General features: G+C 35.6%; 2 protein-coding genes across 2 annotated transcripts; both read right to left on the bottom strand.

Moving 5' to 3' along the window:
* Positions 1–258: 258 nt before the first annotated feature.
* Positions 259–4,768, bottom strand: LOC114173330 (putative disease resistance protein RGA4). The gene is made up of 2 exons (XM_028057639.1): positions 1,390–4,768; positions 259–571 (listed from the first exon to the last, which is right to left on the bottom strand). The coding sequence occupies exon 1, from the start codon at positions 4,661–4,663 to the stop codon at positions 1,391–1,393; it is 3,273 nt and encodes a 1,090-aa protein (XP_027913440.1). The 5' UTR covers positions 4,664–4,768; the 3' UTR covers positions 259–571; position 1,390.
* An 11,479-nt stretch (positions 4,769–16,247) lies between these two features.
* LOC114173329 (putative disease resistance protein RGA3) lies at positions 16,248–20,630 on the bottom strand. Its single transcript, XM_028057638.1, has 2 exons — positions 17,241–20,630; positions 16,248–16,423 (listed from the first exon to the last, which is right to left on the bottom strand). The coding sequence occupies exon 1, from the start codon at positions 20,524–20,526 to the stop codon at positions 17,242–17,244; it is 3,285 nt and encodes a 1,094-aa protein (XP_027913439.1). The 5' UTR covers positions 20,527–20,630; the 3' UTR covers positions 16,248–16,423; position 17,241.
* Between the last annotated feature and the right edge of the window lie 3,832 nt (positions 20,631–24,462).

Raw genomic sequence — 24,462 nt, 5'->3', positions numbered from 1 at the left:
ACAGGAGATTGATTCAGCTCACACAAATGTAGAGTTTGTGGAGTTTATATTAGAGCTTTGCCAATTGGCGTGCCGTTAAGCCTACTTTTAGATATCACAATTTCATTGAAGAATGATTTTTTAGTCATTTATAAAAGTGGTGGACATAAAAATTTGAAAATAATTATCTTAAGTTTTAAATAAGATAAGAAACAACTTGATAACCGTTAAGAATTTAGGAACAGTTCGGTTTTGAATTTGATGCCATGAGAAGCACGGGTCATGTTTGTGCTACTAATGTCAGCTTAGCTTTTATGGCCAATGATAGCACTTCTTGTGACAACAACCTTCCAAACATCATGATTTGAATGCCGACAAAACAATTACAATTACAAAATCAGAGGTTGTGATATGAAATAGATTACTATATTAAAAATTACATAATGATAGTTTAAAAGAATTACAGTCAAAGTTCCAAATTATTACTCAACGATATTGACAACAATGAGCCATATTGAGATAAACAAACGTCAACTTCTTCCCTCTTCTATTGTATCAGTGTCTATCCATTTCCATCTTTTGTTAACGAGCCCTGTAATAAACAGAACAAAGGGCAGCTTCAATCTTTAAAACAGTGTAAAGGCTATGCTCTTTCATTATATAAATCTTTCAAAGATTTTTTTTTTTGATATATAAATTAAGTGACCAAATGCCATTAATTATATTAAAATATTTGCATTCTAAGTCCTTAGTTAGTATATGATGCATTGGTACCTGATGACTGTAAAGCGAAAAAAAAAATCGAGCAAAGGGACTATGGTGTTTAAGACATTCTAATCTTATTTGAGTATGGTTCACGAAAGTGTGAAATATACAAGTGGCAGGATAATAGCAGAAGATTTTAGACACGAGATTGTGCATTAAATCCTGCAGTACTTAGAAATCATGACTTTAGAATAGTAATGAATGTAATCCCATTTTTGTACTAAAAGAGGAGAGCTGAAGCTGATGAATGTACCTTTGGTTTTAGATTACCTAAACGTATCATAAGAAAATAAGACTTTTGTAGAGGACAGCAAAAAATTGATATTTTAAGAGATTCTAGCACAAAGAGACTCGGCCTGAATATACAAAATTCAAGAAGCATTAAAAGTAAAAATTACTAATATGAGTAAGTCTATCTTGAGGAAAGCAGTAACACATTTGTTAACCACATTAATAATATAAGGGAAAATTGAGATCTGCATTTTATAAAGTTATCCAGCTCAGGTATTTTGAGACTTACTAGAACAACTAGAGCGTGATATTAGTCATTTCTATCCGATTTATTTATGGTGCAAAACCCCATAATTAAAAGAGTAATTAAGCAATAAGGAGAAATTAAAGGAAATTAAACAATCATTCACTTACATCAAAATGTTTCCCATTCTATATTTGGAATGTGGTTTATGTATTGCCAATCCTCTCCTGTTTCCCTCTTGCACCGCTTCTCCAGATGAGAACAATTGTATATACCTAAAGAAGACAAGTTGGTGAGGCGTTGAATGCTACTCGGCAGTGACCTCAACTCCTTACAATACGAAATGTCTAATTCTTGAAGGGAAGTGATGTCTCCCAGCCAGTCCGGCAATGAAGTAGACTTGCAATCGGATATATGCAAAGAACGTAGGGAGGGGACACGTTGTAAGCCATCTGGTAATGTGGAGCAAACAAAGATTGACACGGCTCGAAGGGCGGTTAGTTGGCTCATATTGCTTGGTAGAACCACCAACTCTGGACAATACCAGATCGTCAATCTCTCAAGGCATGCCAAATGTCGAACACCTTCAGACAAGGATTTTAATTTCTCACAGTAACGAATACGTAAGATTCGAAGAGAAGTTAGACCTTCCAAGATATGTTCTGGGAAATACTCCAAATCATACCAACCTACAATGTCAAGGTCCTCTAATGCATCGAGAATGCCGAGTTGGTCAGGTAGTGTCTTTACTCCTTTAATCGATGAAATATTCAGGGTCTTTAGACAAGGCGTATTCCCCACAACCCCTTCCACATCGTCAATGCTTTCAACATCAAGTTTCTCAACAGAAGGAAGACGTGGGAATTTAAAGTTGGAGACCTTTTTAATTGTTAATTGGGAAAGACGAGGGAGCATCTCTACTCCTTCATCCCTCAACAACCTCTCCAAATTTGGTAAATTCTTCAGAATCAATTCCTCCAACGATGGAAATGCCATCTCCTCCACGCCCTCATACGTCTCACCATCTATGCACTTCACATTTTTCATTCCACTCACCTCTAGCCTTTTCAGGTGTGGTAGTTTACCAAATGGGGGAAGCTCCTCACAGTTTTCACAGTTCCAGAGCTTAACTTTCACCAAGTCTCTCAGAGCTACCAAACTTCTCATCCAACTCGATAAGTGTCTTCCCTGATATCCATTCATCTGAAAACTCTTCAGAGTCGAGGGAGGTTCTAGGGCTTCCAGTACTCTCTCCACACTAACATTACTACCTTCTGAACTACTTCTACCATCCCATGACAAACATAGCATATTCAAGTTTTTACCAATCAAATTTACTTGTTTAGCATCCCATTCACTGGAGACGTTCTCAAGGCCTTTGATTCTCAGCGTGCCTCCCAGCTTTAAGCTATGCAGCTCTGCTAACCCATACCCGGGCTTTGAACCCACAATGAAAATGCTCAGTGTTTTTAGATGTCTTAACTTGCTAATATTGGGGGACATCTCTACCATTGAAGGACAATTATCAATTACAACATGTCTTAGATCCTGCAATTGTGTCAAGTTTTTGGGTAGCCCATAAAGTCTGTACCAATCTCTCAGTTTCAATATTTGTAATTTCGTCAACTCACAAATTGAGTTATTTAAGCTTACGTGCATACCACCACTCAAACTCAAGTATCTCAAAAGTGTTAAACTCTTAAGCGAGGACAACTTAGTAAAGTTTGTGTCCAATGCTCGGAGACAACAATGGTTTGATAGCATTAGGCCCATATGACCAAAATAAAATAAAGTCCGCAGAGATTCAGCCTTCTTGAAAGCAAGCTTGATAGAACTCGCATCAACTGACACACCATAATTTTTCAAATTTAAGTAGTGAATTCTGCTTGAGGGAGTCAACAATTTTTTCATAATAACCACACATTCCTCGCCCATGATAGATTGGGCAAGATCATGAAATAGATCGTGCATCTTGAAAGTCGTTATCATACCAAACTTATCATACTCTGCTTCTTGAAAAAATGATCTACTGTATAATTTTTTCCACACTTTATTTCCAACATCTTCCACCTCTACATTTCCTTCGCATTTAATAAATCCATTAGCCATCCAGAGATGAATTATTTCTTCCTTTTCTATCTCAAAATCTTTGGGGTATATTGCACATAAAGAAAAGCATCTCCTCATATATGGCTCCAAATTAGAATAACTCAATTTCAAAGCACGCATAATAGAATTTTCCTCACCTGTCGCAGAATTACTTTCCTCCCGTATGCCCCAAATTTCACTTTCCTTTACATTCTTCCATTGTGTTACTTCATTTTCATCACGCAAACAGCTTCCCAGTGTTTTTATTGCAAGTGGGGAACCGACGCATTTTCTCACTATGTCTTCACCGATTACCGAAAGCTCTTTCCTTTCTTGTCTGTTTGGTCCAAATGCATGCTGTTTGAACAATGACCAACTATCTTCTTCCGACAATGCTTTCAAAGGGTAAGAAAAATGCGCTCCCATGACAGAGACAACTTCCTGAAGTCGAGTGGTGACCAAAACGGTAGCTCCTTTTGCTCCCCTTGCACACTCCAACATCCCCTTCAACTCATTCCATTTCTCTCTGTTGTCGTTCCACACATCATCCAGAACAACCAAATATCTCTTACTCTGCAATGCTTCTTCAACCTTTTTCCGCCTTGCTTCTAAATTGTCGACGTTCTGATTTGGACCAAGGGTACATTCTATGATGGAGTGCAGGATTTCCTTGACCTTGAAATCATCCGAAACACAGATCCAGATTTTCAAGTCAAAATGTTTACTTATCTCGTCATCATGGAAGACCTGCTTGGCAAGAGTTGTTTTGCCAAGTCCACCCATACCAACTATGGCATAGATGGTGAGTTCGTCACTGCTACTGGCATCTTCCAGAAGAAACTTCACAATTTTCTCTCTATCTCCGTCTCTGCCATATAATATGGGTTCAGTAATTACAGAACTAGTTTCACGCCAACCATCATCATCCACTGCTTGCTTTTTTGTGAGATCCACACGCAATTCAAAAGTCAGCCTTTCTGTATGAATGTCATGAAACCTTTCAGTGATGTCTTTGATCCGCTTTCCAATATGAAAGCGGAAGTGAATGTCCTTAGGATGGAGACGGGATAGGCATGAAGTATGTCCATCATGAGAGTGCATCTTTGTGAAGTGAATCGAACATTCATCCAAGATATCGTCAAGCACATAGGCTGCATCTGTGAGTTTCTGCAGCCAATCCTTGACGGCATGACTTGTTATTTGCTTTTTCTCAGCATCTCTGAGGACAGCACGAATTGCGGTGAGATTGCTGGAAAGCTTTTGAATCTGTTCATCAACACCCCAATAAGTTGCAAGTTGATCTTGAACGAAAGATCCCAAATTTTGAATCACGACTTCCAGTAAAGCCTCGGCCATAGGAGAAACAGGAGCTAGAACGAAGTGAAATGTTGGAGAAGAGTGAGGAAGAATTTGTTTAGAAATATTTGTTGCAGTGATTTGAAATTGATTTAATTTTTTTAATTAACTGGGGCTGGTTTTATGCAAAATAACTGAGGAGAGAGAGTAAATGAATGATTGAGATGCTAAGTCTTCACCGACACCTTGCCAGATAATTTTAAATTAAATAATAGGGTAGTTGTTTTTATTTTAGTGTTAGTGGCATTATTTTTTATTCGGTTTGTTTATTTCTAAATAATGTGAGTGGTTAGTTTCATTATATAAGACTAGATTTAGGGTGCATTATGAACGGCTATTTGATAGGAAAATTCCTATGTACACACCGCTATTTAATAGCCTATCTTACGTCAATGAAGATTACTCACAGTGAATCATATTTTAATAATTTTGTCAAGTGTGTGTGAGTTTAGTTTAACAAAACTTGGGCGGTGTTAGAGGGGGTCGTTATCTTTGTGTAAGGATGGCAATTAGGGTCTGGTCTGCGGGTCTGACTCGCAGGCCTGCAGAAAAAATGCAAGGCGGGTCAGTTTAGTGAGCCCGCGGGTCCGTGCGCCCCCGCGACCCGCTCGGACTGGCTCGCAAGTCTGCATAAAATTAAAAAAAAAATTATACTTGTGTATATTAATTACTTTTTGTATGGACTCTTGCATAAACGTTTCACATTCTTGTATAACCGGAAAAGACAAGTATTATGTAATTTTTAATGTGCTCAAATTTAAAGAATACATCGTGTATGTCATAATATAAATATGATGAAAATGTTGAATTATCAATTTATCATCTAATTCCCCAAAGTCTTTACTTAATTTTGTGAACTTATTAAAGTGTCCCAATTTTTAAACATTAAAAATTTTATCATAAAAAGTAAAAACAAAAATAAAAAAAAAATTAAAAAAAGCGGGCCGACCCGTGGGCCTACGGGCCAAGAAATATACGGGGCGGGCCAGTGTTTTCAGCCCTCATAAAATATGCGGGACGGGGCGGGCCAGCCCTCATTGTGCAGACCTTATGCGGACCAGACCTAAACGGCCGGGCCGACCCGCATTGCCACCCCTATCTTATCTTTGTATGATGGTAGAAGGGATGTTATCATAATCAGGTTACCTGCATAAATATGAATTTTTAATTAAAAAATAAATGAAAAGTAATATGAATCTCATCCATCTTTTAACTTCATTGTTTAACTTTATTATATTAAGAAAACATTTCTAACTATTTCTATCCTTCAAATTAGACAAAGCCCAAAATGTGACAAACATTTAAAAGAAATTCTTACTAAAATTCCTTAATAATATAAAGTAAAATTATTTATTAAACTACGGGTATAATTTAAGATTAATTTAGTAGTTCATTTTATATATATATATATATATATATATATATATATATAATCAATTTATTTATTACATTAGATTATAATCGTAATTAGGTTTTTCTTTAATAAAGTTATTTAAAAGACATTTTAAAATAATTGATTTCCATGTTTTCAAGTCTAAATATAATATTTGTAGTTTTATGGCGATACAAAATTAAAATTTGTTTATAATTTTAATATATTTTTGTTTTCAAACTTAAAAAAGAATATATATAATCTTTTAACCTAATTATATATAATCTTTTAATCTAATTATATTCGACTTTTTTAATACCAACATTTAAATTTTCGCATTGTCATATTCACATAAGAAAATAATTCAATTAATTGAACATATTTGTGTTTAATTAATTCATAATATAAACGGTTTATACATCATTAATTGTGTTAATTGTGAAATATTGAACTAAAAACAATCTAATTTAGCTTTAAAAACAATTGAATGTTAGTCCTCTTTGGCATTCCTATAGTTTTTTTAATAGAAGAAGAAAATAAACTCAAAAGTTAAAAGCATTTAGCAAAGTGAACTGTCGAAAAAATATCTCAAATTTCTAATAATCAATCACAGCATTAAATTTATAAATCAATCACAGCAATACTGCTGCAGTGTATTGCTTCAAGTCCCTGGCCTTCTTCAGACAGATTTCGGCATCCTTCCAACTAGAAAGATTAGCATATAAATTTGGCAGACCATGTCAAATATCAAATTCATTTATTTTATCATCCAGCGTTAGGAATTCAAGTGTGAGTCTAAGTCCCACATTGATCAGAAATGAGGAAGTAGATCATTATATAAGAATCAAGACCCATAAACCCATTGCCTTAAGGTTTTGGATTGAGAGTGATATCAGTGTCTTATATGATTAGGCTCAGATCTCATTGGTATTGTTCTCCCATTAAAACCCCCTCTGTAAAACCTGACATCTTCCAGAATCTGGGAAGAGTTAACAAAATTGAAATCATTGATTTCTGAATCAACAATTTATAATTGAAGTCCCATGAAGCATTAAATATCTTACTTAGGGGGGGCGGGGGCCACATATTTCTTTCATTTGTCCCTATCAGCCAAAAACTTTCTCAGCAAAAGCAGAAGGAAAGAGGAAAGAATCACTTAAAACTCAGTGTACAAATTACAATCAACGGGAAATATCCAAATAAGAACAGCATAAAAGAAATGTATAAAATACAACTGTCTTTCCCATATTTTTTTTCTTAACACATATTTGATGCTCTCATTTTTACAGACAACAGCCATCTATACAAAACCTGTTGGAAAAAACTCACACACACTAGAAGAATATGCAATGTAACTCATTGTGGTATTTTTCATTGATGGAGAATGCGCTATTATATAGCCAATTACAAACCAAATAATAACAAATCAAACTAAATCTTATATACTCTAACCAACTAAAATAATAACTAACTTAAATCTAATTAACCAAATATAAAATACCCTATCACTTTGCTAAATAAAAACAACTCTATAATCTAAAATATAATCTAAATATCATCTAACAAAATTAAAGATTATCTAACAAGATTAAAGATTATCCAACAAAACTCTCCCATAATCTTAAATCTTTTCCTTCTCTCATCCCGAACAATCTTCTATCTCCATAGCCGACTTGTTTTTCTCTTTGACCGACTTGATATTCTCTTTATCCGACTTGATCTTCTCTTTGACCGACTTCATCTTAACCTTGGCTGACTTACCTTTTGTTGGGTTCTTTGTGATCTTTGTGGCCGACTTGCCATTAACTAGGTTCCTCTGAATAGGCCGAGTCCTCTTTAAGAGATCGGAAAATTTCCACGCCTTCACACCAAACTTATCATCCATTCCAAGTCGCAACTTCTCATCTTGCACCTCCAGTACAACTCTCAGATCCTTCTCGACACGCAACTGCTCTTGCAAACTTAACACTTCTTGTTCGTCTTCTTCAAGATCCGAGTTGTCCACACTCCACGAGCTATCCGAGCTATCTGCACGTCTTGACCACCTCTCCATGCTACTGGACTGATTTATGACATTCAACCTTCTTGCCGACTTCTCCACTTGTTTGTGCTCATCCCTCGAGCTACATCCCATCATCAACAACACTGCTTCTTCTTTAACTTCTTCGGCAAGATTAGTTGTCTCTTCTATTTCTGATCGCACTGCTTTAATTTTCTTACTTGTATTTTTCTCCACCATGTCGTTTTGAACAGATCCCATGTTGCCTTCACTGTCCACATGTTTCAAACACCTTTTTTGCAGGATACTCAACTCCAATTTGTACATCCGATTTTTCTCCTTTTTTACCCGTGCTGCTAGCCGACCGTGCTTGTCCTTCAAGTACAGTACCTGGTTCTTTATCATAATCGAGTTTCCTTTCTCCACTATCTGACCTATGCTCAAAATATTACTCTTCAGCTCAGGAACATAGTAGACATCCCTGATTTCTCCAACCCGTCCATCCTTCTGCATGTGCCGGATTGTTCCACGCCCTTTTATCACCATCTTGGAATCATCTCCACATGACACTAATCCGGCCTCTACCTTGGTGAGTTCGCTGAAGAAACTCTCATCTCCACACATGTGATTGCTCGCTCCAGTGTCCAGATACCAAACCGAGTTTAAACAACCCGGACTAAGCTCGTCACCTAATCTCCTTTCCTTCACATGGCTTGAACTCCACTCAGCTTCCGATTTATCGCTCTTGAGTTCGGCATCTGAGTTTTGCATCATCATTAAAATCCCCATCTCTTCCTCATCGTCTTCCTCTGTGAGAAGATTTTTCTCCTTTTTTTCCGATTGACAATATTTTGCTATATGACCGATCTTGCCACAGTTGTAGCAATATGCCGATCTGCATTCTCTTGCGTAATGGCCGTACTTGCCACACCTAAAGCATTCCACTTCTGACTTAGACCAATCTCCTTGGCCCCTTTCTTGACCACGACCATGCCAATTCTGTTGCCTAGTCTGATCTGTGCTCTCTTCAACATTATCTCGGTCACATCCACCTCGACCTTGTCTACCTCGACCTTGGCCACCTCGTCCTCTTCCACCTCGTCCTCTGCCTCCAGGACCTCGGCTCTGAGTATTCCGAGTTTCATCCAAATCAAGTTGCGCTTTTAGTGCTTGATCACGCGGTTCGTGCTTCTTCCCTCTCCTTTGTTCATGGGCCTCCAATGACCCGGCAAGTTCTTCCACAAAGAGAACTGACAGGTTCTTCGACTCCTCGATGGCGCATACAATGTTCTCGAAATCATCTGTCAGTGATCTCAAGATTTTCTCCACAACCCGGCTTGCCGGCATTGGCTCTCCATTCCTACCGAGTTGGTTGGCCACCTTCTCTACCCGAGTTATGTACTCGGCTACCTGTTCTTTATCTTCCATCTTCAGCCCTTCAAACTCTCCTCTAAGAGCTTGAAGCCGGACTTGTCTGACCCGATCGTTCCCTCTGTATGCAACCTCTAGAATATCCCATGCTTCCTTGGAAGATGAAACGTTTGCAATCTTCTCGAAGCCTGACTCGTCCACAGCATTGTACAAAAAATACAAAGCCGACTTGTCTTTCACTCGTGTCTTCTTTAGCGCAGTAATCTGGGTCGCCGTCTGATTCGCGTCCTCCGCGGGTTCTTCGTATCCGCTCTCCACTATATCCCAAATATCTTGGGATCCCAAAAGGGTCTTCATCTGCAGACACCAATTATCATAATTGGTTTTCTTCGTCAATTGTGGCACAGTCATACCGTTCACAACTTTTGCCATCTCTCCTCTTTTTTTTCTCCCAAAGCACTCAAGCGCACACTTTTTTTTCACTCTCTCTCTCTCCCTCTCCCTCTCTCTCTCTTTTCACTCGGTACTCAGAGCATAAAGCTCTGATACCATTTTGTTGGAAAAAACTCACACACACTAGAAGAATATGCAATGTAACTCATTGTGGTATTTTTCATTGATGGAGAATGCGCTATTATATAGCCAATTACAAACCAAATAATAACAAATCAAACTAAATCTTATATACTCTAACCAACTAAAATAATAACTAACTTAAATCTAATTAACCAAATATAAAATACCCTATCACTTTGCTAAATAAAAACAACTCTATAATCTAAAATATAATCTAAATATCATCTAACAAAATTAAAGATTATCTAACAAGATTAAAGATTATCCAACAAAACCAACTCAATCTTTACTCAGGTTACCCTTTTATAGCACTAAGAAATGCTCGCTACTTTGCTTGGTAATTAACATCACGGTGATTTTAAGTTTCTTATAAGTCAAATCTAAAATGGTATAGAACTGTACTTTAGAGTTTCATTTTGCAATAGGAGTGTCTTCTTCAAGTGCCTTAATCCGACAGAATTTACAGAAAACTGCTAGAATCCAATTAGAAGATGGGGGACCTTTTTAGTTCCATATTTTTATTTGAGGTTTAGAAGGCCTTGCACTATCTAACTACAAAGGCTAAACATTGTGGTGTGGTTCTCTCACTTCACTGTAATGTTCACAGCACTATTTAGAGGACTAAGCTTGCATGAGCCCTGAAGCTGTGGTGCATGGTGAGGTGCAGGATCCAATTACAATGTACAACAAGACTTGGTAGAATGAGAGAATATGTTGTGGTGTTCGTAAGGCCTTCAGGTTTCTAACTACAAAATTGTAGCTTCTGTAGTGTCGCTCTCTCAAGAATCCCGTTGAGGTACCACTATAAATATGACAAAGCTTTAGGACGCTTAAACAATCCTTGACCGGTGTCATGACTTAATTTTTAGGATTAATTAGGTTCAGGCTAATTTAAGTTAGTCTTAACGTTTATCATAGACACTTGTTTTGGTCACCTTACAATTTTCTGATAGACACCAACTGGTATGAAAAATAAGGACTGAATTTTATTAAATTGAACTGATACAGTATTACAAACTACACCAGAACTGAGTACAAAGGTTCCATTCCAAGATGTTGAACTTGATCTTTCCCATACCTATTCTTTTTATTCTGCAATAACTGTTCAGAGGCAGTTACACCTGGCCCAACAGTGCTTTGAAAGGAGCCGATTTCAAATAGCCCGATAATCCAAACATATTCACCATCTAACATCCTTCTTTTCCAGAGATTATAGGACAAGAATAAGGACAGAGACTAGGTCTAATTGTACCATATTTAAGCATATCATCAACTAACCTTTCAATTTCATTCTTTTGATAGATAATGTGGGTACTTGTATGATATGATGTTAAGGGTATGAGATTCTACCTTCAATAGTTCTTGTGATGTTCATAACACATCCTCTCTCTCTGACAATTTAAAGTCCTTGAGTACAAGAAAAATTAAGAAAAGAAAAAGTAACTCTATTTTGAGTTTAGTGTACAATTCGAGTACAAACTTGCATAGGTTACAGGTTTTGGGTTCTGAGACATGTATGTGAAATGGAAAAAATCAAAAGTTAATTATTTTTGTTATTTGACGTAAATTAGGGTGTTTGATTGTTACTTTGATGAAATAGAACTTGATTGTGAAATTGAATGAATATGGTGACTCTTTTAAATTGATAATGAACTATGTAAATGATTTTATGTTAAGATTTTTATGGTGTTGATAAAATGCATTTTAGTTTAATTTTGAAATCTGAGTTGACATCAGTATTCTGTATTCAGAGGTCTGTTCATAGAGGTGTGATTAAGTCTACAGAGACGTAAGATTTATGTTGAATGTAAAAATTTGTATCACGGATTCGTTCACAGGAGATTGATTGAGCTCACACAAATGTAGAGTTTGTGAAGTTTATATTAGAGCTTTGCCAATTGGCGTGTCGTTAAGCCTACTTTTAGATTCACAATTTCATTGAAGTATGATTTTTTATTCCTTTATAAAAGTGGTTGTCATAAAGATTTGAAAATAATTATATTAAGTTTTAAATAAGATAAGAAACAACTTGATAACCGTTAAGAAGTTAGGAACAGTTCGGCAGTGAATTTGATGCCATGAGAAGCACGGGTCATGTTTGTGCCACTAATTTCAGCTTAGCTTTTATGGCCAATGATAGCACTTTTTGTGAGAACAAGCTTCCAAACATCATGATTTGAATACCAACATAACAGTTAACATTACAAAATCAGAGGTTGTGATATAAAATATCATCTTACTATATTAAAAATTACACAATGATAGTTTAAAAGAATTACAGTCAAAGTCCCAAATTATTACTCAACGATATTGACAACAACGAGCCATATTGAGATAAACAAGCGTCAACTTCTTCCCTCTTCTATTGTATCCGTGTCTATCCATTTCCATCTTTTGTTAGCCAGCCCTGTAATAAACAGAATAAAGTGCAGCTTCAATCTTTAAAACAATGTAAAGGCTATGCTCTTTCATTATATAAATCTTTCAAAGATTTTTCTTTGATATATAAATTAAGTGACCAAATGCCATTAATTATATTAAAATATTTGCATTCTAAGTCCTTAATTAATATATGATGCATTTGTACATGATGACTGTAAAGCGAAAAAAAAAAATCGAGCAAAGGGACTTTGATGTTTAAGACATTCTAATCTTATTTGAGTATGGTTCACAAAAGTGAGAAATATACAAGTAGCAGGATAATAGCAGAGGAATTTTAGACACTGCAGTAATTAGAAATCATGACTTTAGAATAGTAATGAATGTAATCCCATTTTTGTACTAAAAGAGGAGAGCTGAAGCTGATGAATGTACCTTTGGTTTTAGATTACCTAAACGTATCATAAGAAAATAAGACTTTTGTAGAGGGCAGCAAAAAATTGATATTTTAAGAGATTCTAGCATAAAGAGAGTCGGCCTGAATATATAAAATTGATGAAGCATTAAAAGTAAATATTACTAACATCAGTCAACTCTAGAGAAGTGTCAATTTGGCCCGGCCCACGAGGTTTGGTCCTGGCCCACGTGGATTAGGGCAAAAAAACCCACATTGAAAAAAACTCCATCAAAAAAGTTCACAGGGTTAAAAATCTTACAAAAGCCCTGTGGGTCAGGGCCAACTCATGGGGTTTCATCTTCAACATGAAAAATATATTATTTTTTAAAATATATTATTATCTGTGGGACAGGCCCAACGAACCAGACAAACACGACGACCCGAATAGGCCGAACGACCCGTACCTACCAGACGACCCCGAAAAGCACGACGACCCGAACGAACCCGATAACCCGTACGGACCCAACGACCCGGACGAACCAGACGACCCGGACGGACCAGACGACCCAGACGATCCTAACAATGAAAAGTACCCGCCAATTCGAACAATATTAACCAAAAGTAGCATAGGAATATTTATTCACAATTGGATACAATATAAAAGAGAAACCCGTGCAACTTAACTACCTCGATGATAAAATCTTCAGCAACCTCCTCTCCAGTAAAGGGGTGGCTATGTGCAAGGAACTAAGCGTATTTAGTCAATAGTCAATCTGTCAACCACGAATAAGATGACATCTTTTCCTTGAGCCTTGAGAAGTACTACCATGAAGTCTAAGTATAGGGTGTAGAGTGTTGGAAACCTCCTACAACGGTTCTAATTTTGCACCTAGGGTCCTAATGCAATCTCTTAGTCTTTTATATAACCTTGTATCAGATTTTTAATATAAATAGAAAAAAGTTAGAGGGGTCCCTTAAGTCGTCTAATCATATATTTTTCAGTTTTAATCTTAAGTATAGGTTTTGGGTTTTGAGACTTGTATGTGAAATGGTAAATCAAAAGTTAATTATTTTTGTTATTTGACGTAAATTAGGGTGTTTGCTTGTTACTTTGATCAAATAGAACTATGTACATGATTTTATGTTAAGATTTTTATGGTGTTGATATAATGCATTTTAGTTTAATATTGAACTCCAAGTTGACATTAGTATTCGAAGGTTTTTCGTTTCGTAAATTGTAGCTTTTGTTAATTGAAGGTTTAATTATGTATGTTGGTGAGAAAAGTTGAATTTTAAAGTGTTAATTGAATAGAATAGTTGAATTTGTCAAAATATGTTATGGTTATTTCTTATACATGAGACATATTGAAATTGTGATCTTGGAGTAATGTGATGTTTGAGTTGAACTTGGAATTGGGTTGTGATATGGTAACATTGAAAGTAAAATCTGAAATCAGGTGGAAATTAAGAGGGGTAACCATATTGAATTTGAAAGATTTATTTTACTTAGTTAAGTATGTGTTTTCAGGTGTAAAATTTATAATTCATGTGGTTTTGGATGCAAATTGGAATAAGAGGTCTTGGTTATTCAATTGTATAGTTTGGTATCATTCACAAGACATTTTGAAATAAGTTTGAAGAGAGAAAAGTGAAAAATAACAAACGATGCGGTGGAACAAACCAAAAACCTCACAACAAACACATTTGTCATGGGGTCGGGCCTTACATTTGGAGGTTGGGCTCTGTCCTGAAATCTGGCAAGTCAGGGAGTAAATATGAAGCTAGCATCGGGCCTTGCATTTGGGGGTCGGGCGCCCAGCCTCTGCTGCACATGATAGGGCCTGACGCTAGTCTGCTAAGTTTGATGTTTTGATATGTTTCTTGTTCTCTGTGATTTTATGATTTATGTTTTTCATGATGTTATAGTATGATTTACAATTCAGGATGAGTTTGTTGATGTGGGGATATTCTATATAATTAGTAGTGTACACATTGATGTAAGGAGTCAGTACTGGTGGTTATCCTGATACTCTAATACTCATGTAGAGTTGAATGAGGTATGTGGTGAGAGGGACAGGAGGTCCTGTCATTAAGAACAACCCCAACAACCCCAGGATTTTTATGACAGTTAAAGGGACTAAGCTTGTGTGTGGTATGGTAAAATCCTTTGGCCATGACTCTACATGTAGTAGAGGTCACCACAAGTGAAAAAATCACCAAGAATCATATATCAATGTTTAGGTCCAGAAAATTGAGTTTAGAGTTGTTCCTTGTATGTGTGATTGATTAATCGGTATTATTTAGTATAGTGTGTGTAGTATTATGTTTCATAATTCTATTTAGTTTTATATACGTGAGTGTACTCTCTTTTGCTATTAGCTTACTCTTTTTGTGTGCTTGGTTATTTGAGTTTTTTTCTTTTTACAATGATCACTATTATTTGATGTGAGCAGATGAGGAATTAGGCGTTGATTCGGCTCATTGTGGAGATGATGGTGCGACCGTCTAATTTTAGACTATTTTCCCGTCATTCTTACTCTTTTGAAAGAACTTATTTTTCTTAACCTTTTCTTCTAAGGTTATGTTTTGGCTGTATATAAAGTTGTTTTGGGTTGCAGCCTTTTCTTGTGGAAGACTGTAAATGATGAAATTTATATACATTTCTTTATATGCTTATTGGGGTAGCAAATATTATAATATCTTGTTTAGTAGTTTTACACTATTATTTGGGATGTTATAACGGACACAGGGATGTTAGAGATAAAGTGCAACTTGTATTCCACTTTTAGATATCACAATTTCATTTAAGTATGGTTTTTTACTCAATATAAAAGTGGTGGAAATAAAATTTGTAAGTAATTATATTAATTTTTAAATAAGATTAGAATCAACTTTATCGTGTTAGAATTTAAGGAACCAAGAAACCAAAACCTGACAACACTTATTTTACTCACAACATTTATATATATATATATATATATATATATATATATATATATATATATATATATAGTTGTCTAGTTTATTAAATATGGTAGTTTGATTTCTTTGTGGCTTTGACATAGAATGATTGGGTTTGATGTAATTATTAATTAATTGTTGATAGTATTATAGAAACTGTTTATTATGTTAGCTTATGATATTTGATTATTTTGTTATCCAAATGCGATAACTTTTTTTATGTGAGAGGCATCAGATTCCCTGAATGTAGCTTGGACTATCAAGACTATACACCCCATGCACAGATCCAAAGGTATTAAATGGTATTCATTTGCTGATGCTTTAGGATTTGCTGAAGAATTTTCATCGTCGACTGAGCATGCATGATTTTGCAGAGATAGAGAAAATATTGCCAGTTACTGGCTTACTTTGTTAGAACGCCATTGCTCCAATTTTTGGGAGAACAAGCTTCCAAACATCATGATTTGAATACCGACACAACAGTTAACATTACAAAGTCAGAGGTTATGGCATCACACATCATCTTACTGAAGATTACTATATTAAAAATTACACAATGATAGTTTAAAAGAATTACAGTCCAAGTTTCAACTTATTACTCAACCATATTTACAACAATGAGCCATATTCAGATAAACAGACGTCAACCTCTTCCCTCTTCTATCGTACGAGTGTCTATCCATTTCAATCTTTCGTTAACGAGCCCTGTAATGAACAGAACAAAGTGCAGCTTCAATCTTTAAAACAATGTAAAGGCTATTATGCTCTTTCATTATATAAATCTTTCAAAGATTTTTTTTATATATATAAATTAAGTGACCAAATGCCATTAATTATATTAAAATATTTGCATTCTAAGTCCTTAATATATGATGCATTGGTACATGATGACCGTAAAGCGAAAAAAAAAAAATGGAGCAAAGGGGCTCTCACTATGAAGTGGTAGTGACTTTGGTGTTCAAGACATTCTAATCTTATTTGAGTATGGTTCACAAAAGTGAGAAATATACAAGTAGCAGATAATAGCAGAGGAATTTTAGACACTGCAGTAATTAGAAATGATGACTTTAGAATAGTAATGAATGTAATCCCATTTTTTGACTAAAAGAGGAGAGCTGAAGGTGATGAATGTACCTTTGGTTTTAGATTACCCTAACGTATCATAAGAAAATAAGACTTTTGTAGACATCGGAAGAAATTGATATTTTAAGAGATTCTAGCATAAAGAGAGTCGGCCTGAATATATAAAATTGATGAAGCAATAAAAGTAAAAATAACTAATATGAGTGAAGTCTATCTTGAGGAAAGCAGTAACACATTTGTTAACCACATTAATAATATAAGGGAAAATTGAAATCTTCATTATATAAAATTATCCAGCTCAGGTATTTTGAGACTTACTAGAACAACTAGAGCGTGATATTAGTCATTTCTATCCGATTTATGGTGAAAAACCCCATAATTAAAAGAGTAATTAAGCAATAAGGAGAAATTAAAGGAAATTAAACAATCATTCACTTACATCAAAATGTTTCCCATTCTATATTTGGAATGTGGTTTATGTATTGCCAATCCTCTCCTGTTTCCCTCTTGCACCGCTTCTCCAGATGAGAACAATTGTATATACTCAAAGAAGACAAGTTGGTGAGGCGTTGAATGCTACTCGGCAGTGACCTCAACTCCTTACAGTCCCAAATGTCTAATTTTTGAAGAGAAGTCATGTCTCCCAGCCAGTCCGGCAATGAAGTAGACTTGCAATCGGATATATACAAAGAACGTAGGGAGGGGACACGTTGTAAGCCATTGGGTAATGTGGAGCAATTCGCAATTGACACGTGCTGAAGGGCAGTTAGTTGGCTCATATTGTTTGGTAGAGCCACCAGCTCTGGACAACAGCAGATTCTCAAACGCTGAAGACATGTCAAATGTCGAACACCTTCAGATAAGGATTTTAATTTCTCACAGCCACGAATACGTAAGATTCGAAGAGAAGTTAGACCTTCCAACACATGTTCTGGAAAATACTCCAAATCATACCAAAGTTTAATCTCAAGGACCTCTAATGCATCCACCATGCCGACTTGGTCAGGCAGTGTCGTTACTCCTTTAATCGATGAAATATTCAGGGTCTTTAGACAGGGCGTATTCCCCACAACTCCTTCCATGAAGAAACCCACTTCGTCAATCATGTTAGCATAATAAACTTCCTCAACAAAAGGAAGACGCGGAAATTTAAAGTTGGAGACACCATCAATTATTAATTGGGAAAGACGAGGAAGCATATCTACTCCTTCATCCCTCAACAACCTCTCCAAATTTGGTAAATTCTCCACACTCAATTTCTCCAATGATGGAAATGCCTTCTCCTCCACGCCGTCATAGGTCTCACCATCTATCCACTTCACATTTTTCATTCCACTCACCACTAGCCTTTTCAAGTGTGGTAGTTTACCAAATGGAGGAAGCTCCTCACAGTAGTCACAGTCCAAGAACTTAACTTCTACCAAGTCCCTTAGAGCGACTCGACTTCTCATCCAACTCGATACGTGTCTTCCCTGATACCCCTTTATCTTAAAACTCTTTAGAGTTGAGGGAGGTTCCAGGGCTTCCAGTACTCTCTCCACATTGACATTACTACCTTCTGAATTAGCATTACCATCCCATGACAAGTGTAGGTGATTCAATTCCTTCTTGCTCATTAAATTTGCTTGTTTAGCATCCCATTCATTGGCCACATTTTCAAGGCCTTTGATTCTCAGCGTGCCTCCCAGCTTTAAGCTATGCAGCTCTGCTAACCCATACCCTGCTTTTGAACCCACAACGAAAAGGCTCAGGGTTTTTAGATGTCTTAACTTGCTAGTATTGGGGGACATCTCTACTATTGAAGGACATTCACAAATTACGATATGTCTTAGATCCTGCAATTGTGTCAAGTTTTTGGGTAGCCCATAAAGTTTGTCCCAATGTGTCAGTTTCAATATTTGTAATTTCGTCAACTCACAAATTGAGTTATTTAAACTTACGTGCATACCACCAAATCCACTCAAACTCAAGTATCTCAGATGTGCTAAATTCTTAAGTGAGGACAACATAGTAAAGCGTGTGCTCAATGCTCGGAGATAACAATGGTTTGATAGCATTAGGCCCACATGACTAAAATAAAATAAAGTCCGCAGAGATTCAGGCTTCTTGAAAGAACTCGCATCAACAGACATATCATAATCTTCCAACTTTAAATAGTGAACTCTACTTGAGGGAGTCAACCATTTTTTCGTAACAACCACACATTCCTCACCCATAATAGATTGGGCAAGATCATGAAATAGATCGTGCATCTTGAAAGTCGTTATCATACCAAACTTATCATACTTTGCTTCTTGAAAAAAGGATCTACTGTATAACTTTTTCCACACTTTATTTCCAATATCTTCCACTTCTACATTTCTTTCACATCTAATAAATCCATTAGCCATCCAGAGATAAGTTAGTTCTTCTTTCTCTATTTCAAAATCTTTGGGGTATATTGCACATAAAGAAAAGCATCTCCTCATATATGGTTCCAAATTAGAATAACTCAGTTTCAAAGCACGCATAATAGAATTTTCCTCACCTGTAATAGAATTACTTTCCTCCCGTATGTCCCAAATTTCACTTTCCTTTACATTCTTCCATTGTGTTACTTCATTTTCATCACGCAAACAGCTTCCCAGTGTTTTTATTGCAAGTGGGGAACCGACGCATTTTCTCACTATCTCTTCACCGATTACCGTAAGCTCTTTCCTTTCTTGTGTGTTTGGTCCAAATGCATACTGTTTGAATAATGACCAACTATCGTCTTCGGACAATGCTTTCAAAGGGTAAGAATAATGCGTTCCCATGACAGAGACAACTTCCTGAAGTCGAGTGGTGACCAAAACGGTAGCTCCTTTTGCTCCCCTTGCACTCTCCAACATCCCCTTCAACTCAGTCCATTTCTCTCTGTTGTCGTTCCACACATCATCCAGAACAAGCAAATATCTCTTACTCTGCAATGCTTCTTCAACCTTTTTCCGCCTTGCTTCTAAATTGTCGACGTTCTGATTTGGACCAAGGGTACATTCTATGATGGATTGCAGGATTTCCTTGACCTTGAAATCATCCGAAACACAGATCCAGATTTTCAAGTCAAAATGTTTACTTATCCCGTCATCATGGAAGACCTCCTTGGCAAGAGTGGTTTTGCCAAGTCCCCCCATACCAACTATGGCAGAGATGGTGAGTTCGTCACTGCTACTGGCATCTTCCAGGAAAAACTTCACAATTTTCGCTCTATCTCCGTCTCTGCCATATAATATGGGTTCGGTAATGACAGAACTAGTTTCACGCCAACCATCATCATCCACTGCTTGCTTTTTTGTGAGATCCACACGCAATTCAAAGGTGAGCCTTTCTGTATGAATGTCATGAAATCTTTCTGTGATGTCTTTGATCCGCTTTCCAATATGAAAGCGGAAGTGAATGTCCTTAGGATGGAGACGGGACAGGCATGAAGTGCGTCCATCAACAGAGTGCATCTTTGTGGAGTGAATTGAACATTCATCTAAGATATCATCAAGCACATATGCTGCATCTGTGAGCTTCTGCAGCCAATCCTTCACAGCATGACTTGTTATTTGCTTTTTCTCAGCATCTCTGAGGACAGCACGAATTGCGGTGAGGTTGCTGGAAAGCTTTTGAATCTGTTGATTAACACCCCAATAAGTTGCAAGTTGATCTTGAACGAAAGATCCCAAATTTTGAATCACGACTTCCAGTAAAGCCTCGGCCATAGGAGAAACAGGAGCTAGAACGAAGTGAAATGTTGGAGAAGAGTGAGGAAGAATTTGTTTAGAAATATTTGTTGTAGTGATTTGAAATTGATTTAATTTTCTTAATTAACTGGGGCTGGTTTTATGCAAAATAATTGAGGAGAGAGAGTAAATGAATGATTGAGATTCTAAGTCTTCACCGACACCTTGCCAGATAATTTTAATTTAAATAATATGGTAGTTGTTTTTATTATATTAAGAAAACATTTCTAACTATTTCTATCCTTCAAATCAGACAAAGCCCAAAATGTGACAAACATTTGAAAGAAATTCTTACTAAAATTTCATAATAATATAAAGTAAAATTATTTATTAAACCACGAGTATAATTTAAAATTAATTTAGTAGTTCATTATATATATATATATATATATATTTATAATCAATTTATTTGTTACATTAGATTATAATCGTAATTAGGTTTTGATTAATAAAGTTATTTAAAAGACATTTTAAAATAATTGATTTCCATGTTTTGAGGTCTAAATATAATATTTATAGTTTTGTAAAATTTAAAATTTTGATACATTATTATATCGAATTTAAAAAAATATATATAATCTTTTAATTCAATTATATTTGACTTTTTTTTAACATGTCATAAATATTTAGATTGTTTACACTATTTGATAGATTTTTATTTTCACATATAAAAAAATTAAATTTATTTATAGATTACGAGAACTAAAATATATCAAAACTTTAAAGAAAGATGAATTTTAACTTTACATTGTCGTATTCATATAAAAAAACATTTCAATTAATTAAACATATTTGTGTTTAATTAATTCATAATATAAACGGTTTATACATCATTAATTGTGTTAATTGTGAAATATTGAACTAAAAACAATCTAATTTAGATTTAAAAACAATTGAATGTTAGTCCTCTTTGGCATTCCTATAGTTTTTTTAATAGAAAAGCATTTAGCAAGGTGAACTGTCGAAAAAATATCTCAAATTTCTAATAATCAATCACAGCATTAAATTTATAAATGAATCACAGCAATACTGCTGCAGAGTATTGCTTCAAGTTCCTGGCCTTCTTCAGACAGATTTCGGCATCCTTCCAACTAGAAAGATTAGCATATAAATTTGGCAGACCATGCCAAATATCAAATTCATTTATTTTATCATCCAGAACCTGGGAAGAGTTAACAAAATTGAAATCATGGATTTCTGAATCAACAATTTATAACTGATGTCCCATGCATTAAATATCTTAGTTAGGAAAACTTTCTCAGCAAAAGCAGAAGGAAAGAGGAAAGAATCACTTAAAACTCAGTGTACAAAATTACAATCAACGGGAAATATCCAAATAAGAACAGCATAAAAGAAATGTATAAAATACAACTGTCTTTCCCATATTTTTTTTCTTAACACATATTTGATGCTCTCATTTTTACAGACAACAGCCATCTATACAAAACCAACTCAATCTTTACTCAGGTTTAGCACTAAGAAATGCTCGCTACTTTGTTTGGTAATTAACATCACGGTGATTTTAAGTTTCTTGTAAGTCAAATCTAAAATGGTATAGAACTGTACTTTAGAGTATCATTTTGCAATAGGAGTCTCCTCTTTAAGTGCCTTCATCTGACAGAATTTGATCACGCGGAGCCTTTAAGACAGATTTGAATGAAGCAACGACTCTAGTCAAATCAGAGTCTCCCTTTAATGTGATATCCACCTACAGCCGAAATTTGAAGAGTTAATTCACCAAAATTTGCTCTCATTTCTCCAGACTAGCCAACCACCATTCCATTCCCAACACCACACCAACTCCTCCAGATCAAAAACATAGAGTACAACAAAAGTAACTTATTTTCTATATTTTACTTCAAATCATCATATACATCTCAAATCAAACTCAAACACAAAATTTGAGATCTTTAACTTTTAGGATTTCCCCTTTTAAGGTGATCCAAGAGTTCTTGTGATGTTCATAACACATCCTCTCTTTGACCATTTAAAGCCCTAGAGTACAAGAAAGATTAAGAAAAGAAAAACTAACTCTATTTTGAGTTCAGTGTGCTATACGAGTAAAAACTTGCATAGGTTATAGGTTTTGGGTTCTGAGACATGTATGTGAAATGGAAAATCAAAAGTTAATTATTTTTATTATTTGACGTAAATTAGGGTGTTTGATTGTTACTTTGATGAAATAGAACTTGATTGTGAAATTAGATGAATGGTGACTGTTTTAAATTGATATTGAACTATGTAAATGATTTGAATTTGATGCCATGAGAAGCACGGGTCATGTTTGTGCTACTAATTTCATCTTAGCTTTTATGGCCAATGATAGCACTTTTTCTGAGAACAACCTTCCAAACATCATGATTTGAATACCGACATAACGGTTATCATTACAAAATCAGAGGTTGTGATATGAAATAGATTACTATATTAAAAATTACATAATGAAAGTTTAAAAGAATTACATTCAAAGTTCCAAATTATTACTCAACGATATTTGACAACAATAAGCCATATTGAGATAAACAAGCGTCAACTTCTCCCTCTTCTATTGTATCCGTGTCTATCCATTTCCATCTTTTGTTAACGAGCCCTGTAATAAACAGAACAAAGTGCAGCTTCAATCTTTAAAACAATGTAAAGGCTATTATGCTCTTTCATTATATAAATCTTTCCAAGATTTTTCTTTGATATATAAATTAAGTGACCAAATGCCATTAATTATATTAAAATATTTGCATTCTAAGTCCTTAATTAATATATGATGCATTGGTACATGATGACTGTAAAGCGAAAAAAAAAAAATCGAGCAAAGGGACTTTGATGTTTAAGACATTCTAATCTTATTTGAGTATGGTTCACAAAAGTGTGAAAAATATAGGTAGCAGGACAACAGTAGAGGAATTTTAGACATGAGGTTGTGCATTGCATTAAATCCTGCAGTAATTAGAAATCATGACTTTAGAATAGTAATGAATGTAATCCCATATTTTTGTACTAAAAGAGGAGAGCTGAATCTGATGAATGTACCTTTGGTTTTAGATTACCCAAACGTATCATAAGAAAATAAGACTTTTGTAGAGGGCAGCAAAAAATTGATATTTTAAGAGATTCTAGCATAAAGAGAGTCGGCTTGAATATATAAAATTGATGAAGCATTAAAAGTAAAAATTATTAATATTAGTCAAGTCTAGAGGTCTCAATTTGATCTAGCCCACAAGGCTTGGCCCTGACCCATGTGGACTAGAGTCAAAAAAGTCCACACTGAAAAAAAGTCCTCATCAAAGAAGTCCACAGGGCCAAAAACCCTACAAAAGCTCTGTGGGTCAGGATCAACCCATGGGCTTTTATCTTCAACATGAAAAATATATTATTTTTTAAAATATATTATTATCTGTGGGACAGGCCCAACAAACCGGACAAGCACGACAACCCGAATAGGCCGAACGATCCGTACCTGCCTTACGACCCCGACAAGCACGACGACCCAAACGGGCCCGACGATCCAGACGAGCCCGACGACCCATATGGACCTGACAACCCGGACGGGTCAGACGACCCAGACGGTCCCGACAATAAAAAGTACCAGCCAATTCGAACAATATTAACCAAAAGTAGCATAGGAATATTTATTCACAATTGGATAAATATAAAAGAGAAACCCGTGCAACTCAACTATCTCGATGATAAAAACTTCAGCAACCTCCTTTCCAGTAAAGGGGTGGCTATGTGCAAGGAACTAAGCGTATTTAGTCAATAATCAATCTGTCAACCACGACTAAGATGACATCTTTTCCTTGAGCCTTGAGAAGTACTACCATGAAGTCTAAGTATAGGGTGTAGAGCGTTGGAAACCTCCTACAACGGTATCTAATTTTGCACCTAGGGTCCTAATGCAATTTCTTAGTCTTCTATGTA

The sequence above is a fragment of the Vigna unguiculata genome, chromosome 2, assembly GCF_004118075.2.
Source record: "Vigna unguiculata cultivar IT97K-499-35 chromosome 2, ASM411807v1, whole genome shotgun sequence".
In the NCBI taxonomy this organism is placed as follows: domain Eukaryota; kingdom Viridiplantae; phylum Streptophyta; class Magnoliopsida; order Fabales; family Fabaceae; genus Vigna; species Vigna unguiculata.
The sequence above is the reverse complement of the archived record's forward strand: the minus strand, read 5'-3'. Positions and strand labels throughout refer to the sequence as shown.

Bases quoted from the DNA above. Each gene is read 5' to 3' on its own strand.
- LOC114173329 (XM_028057638.1), bottom strand. From the start codon at position 20,526: ATGGCCGAGGCTTTACTGGAAGTCGTGATTCAAAATTTGGGATCTTTC.
- LOC114173330 (XM_028057639.1), bottom strand. From the start codon at position 4,663: ATGGCCGAGGCTTTACTGGAAGTCGTGATTCAAAATTTGGGATCTTTC.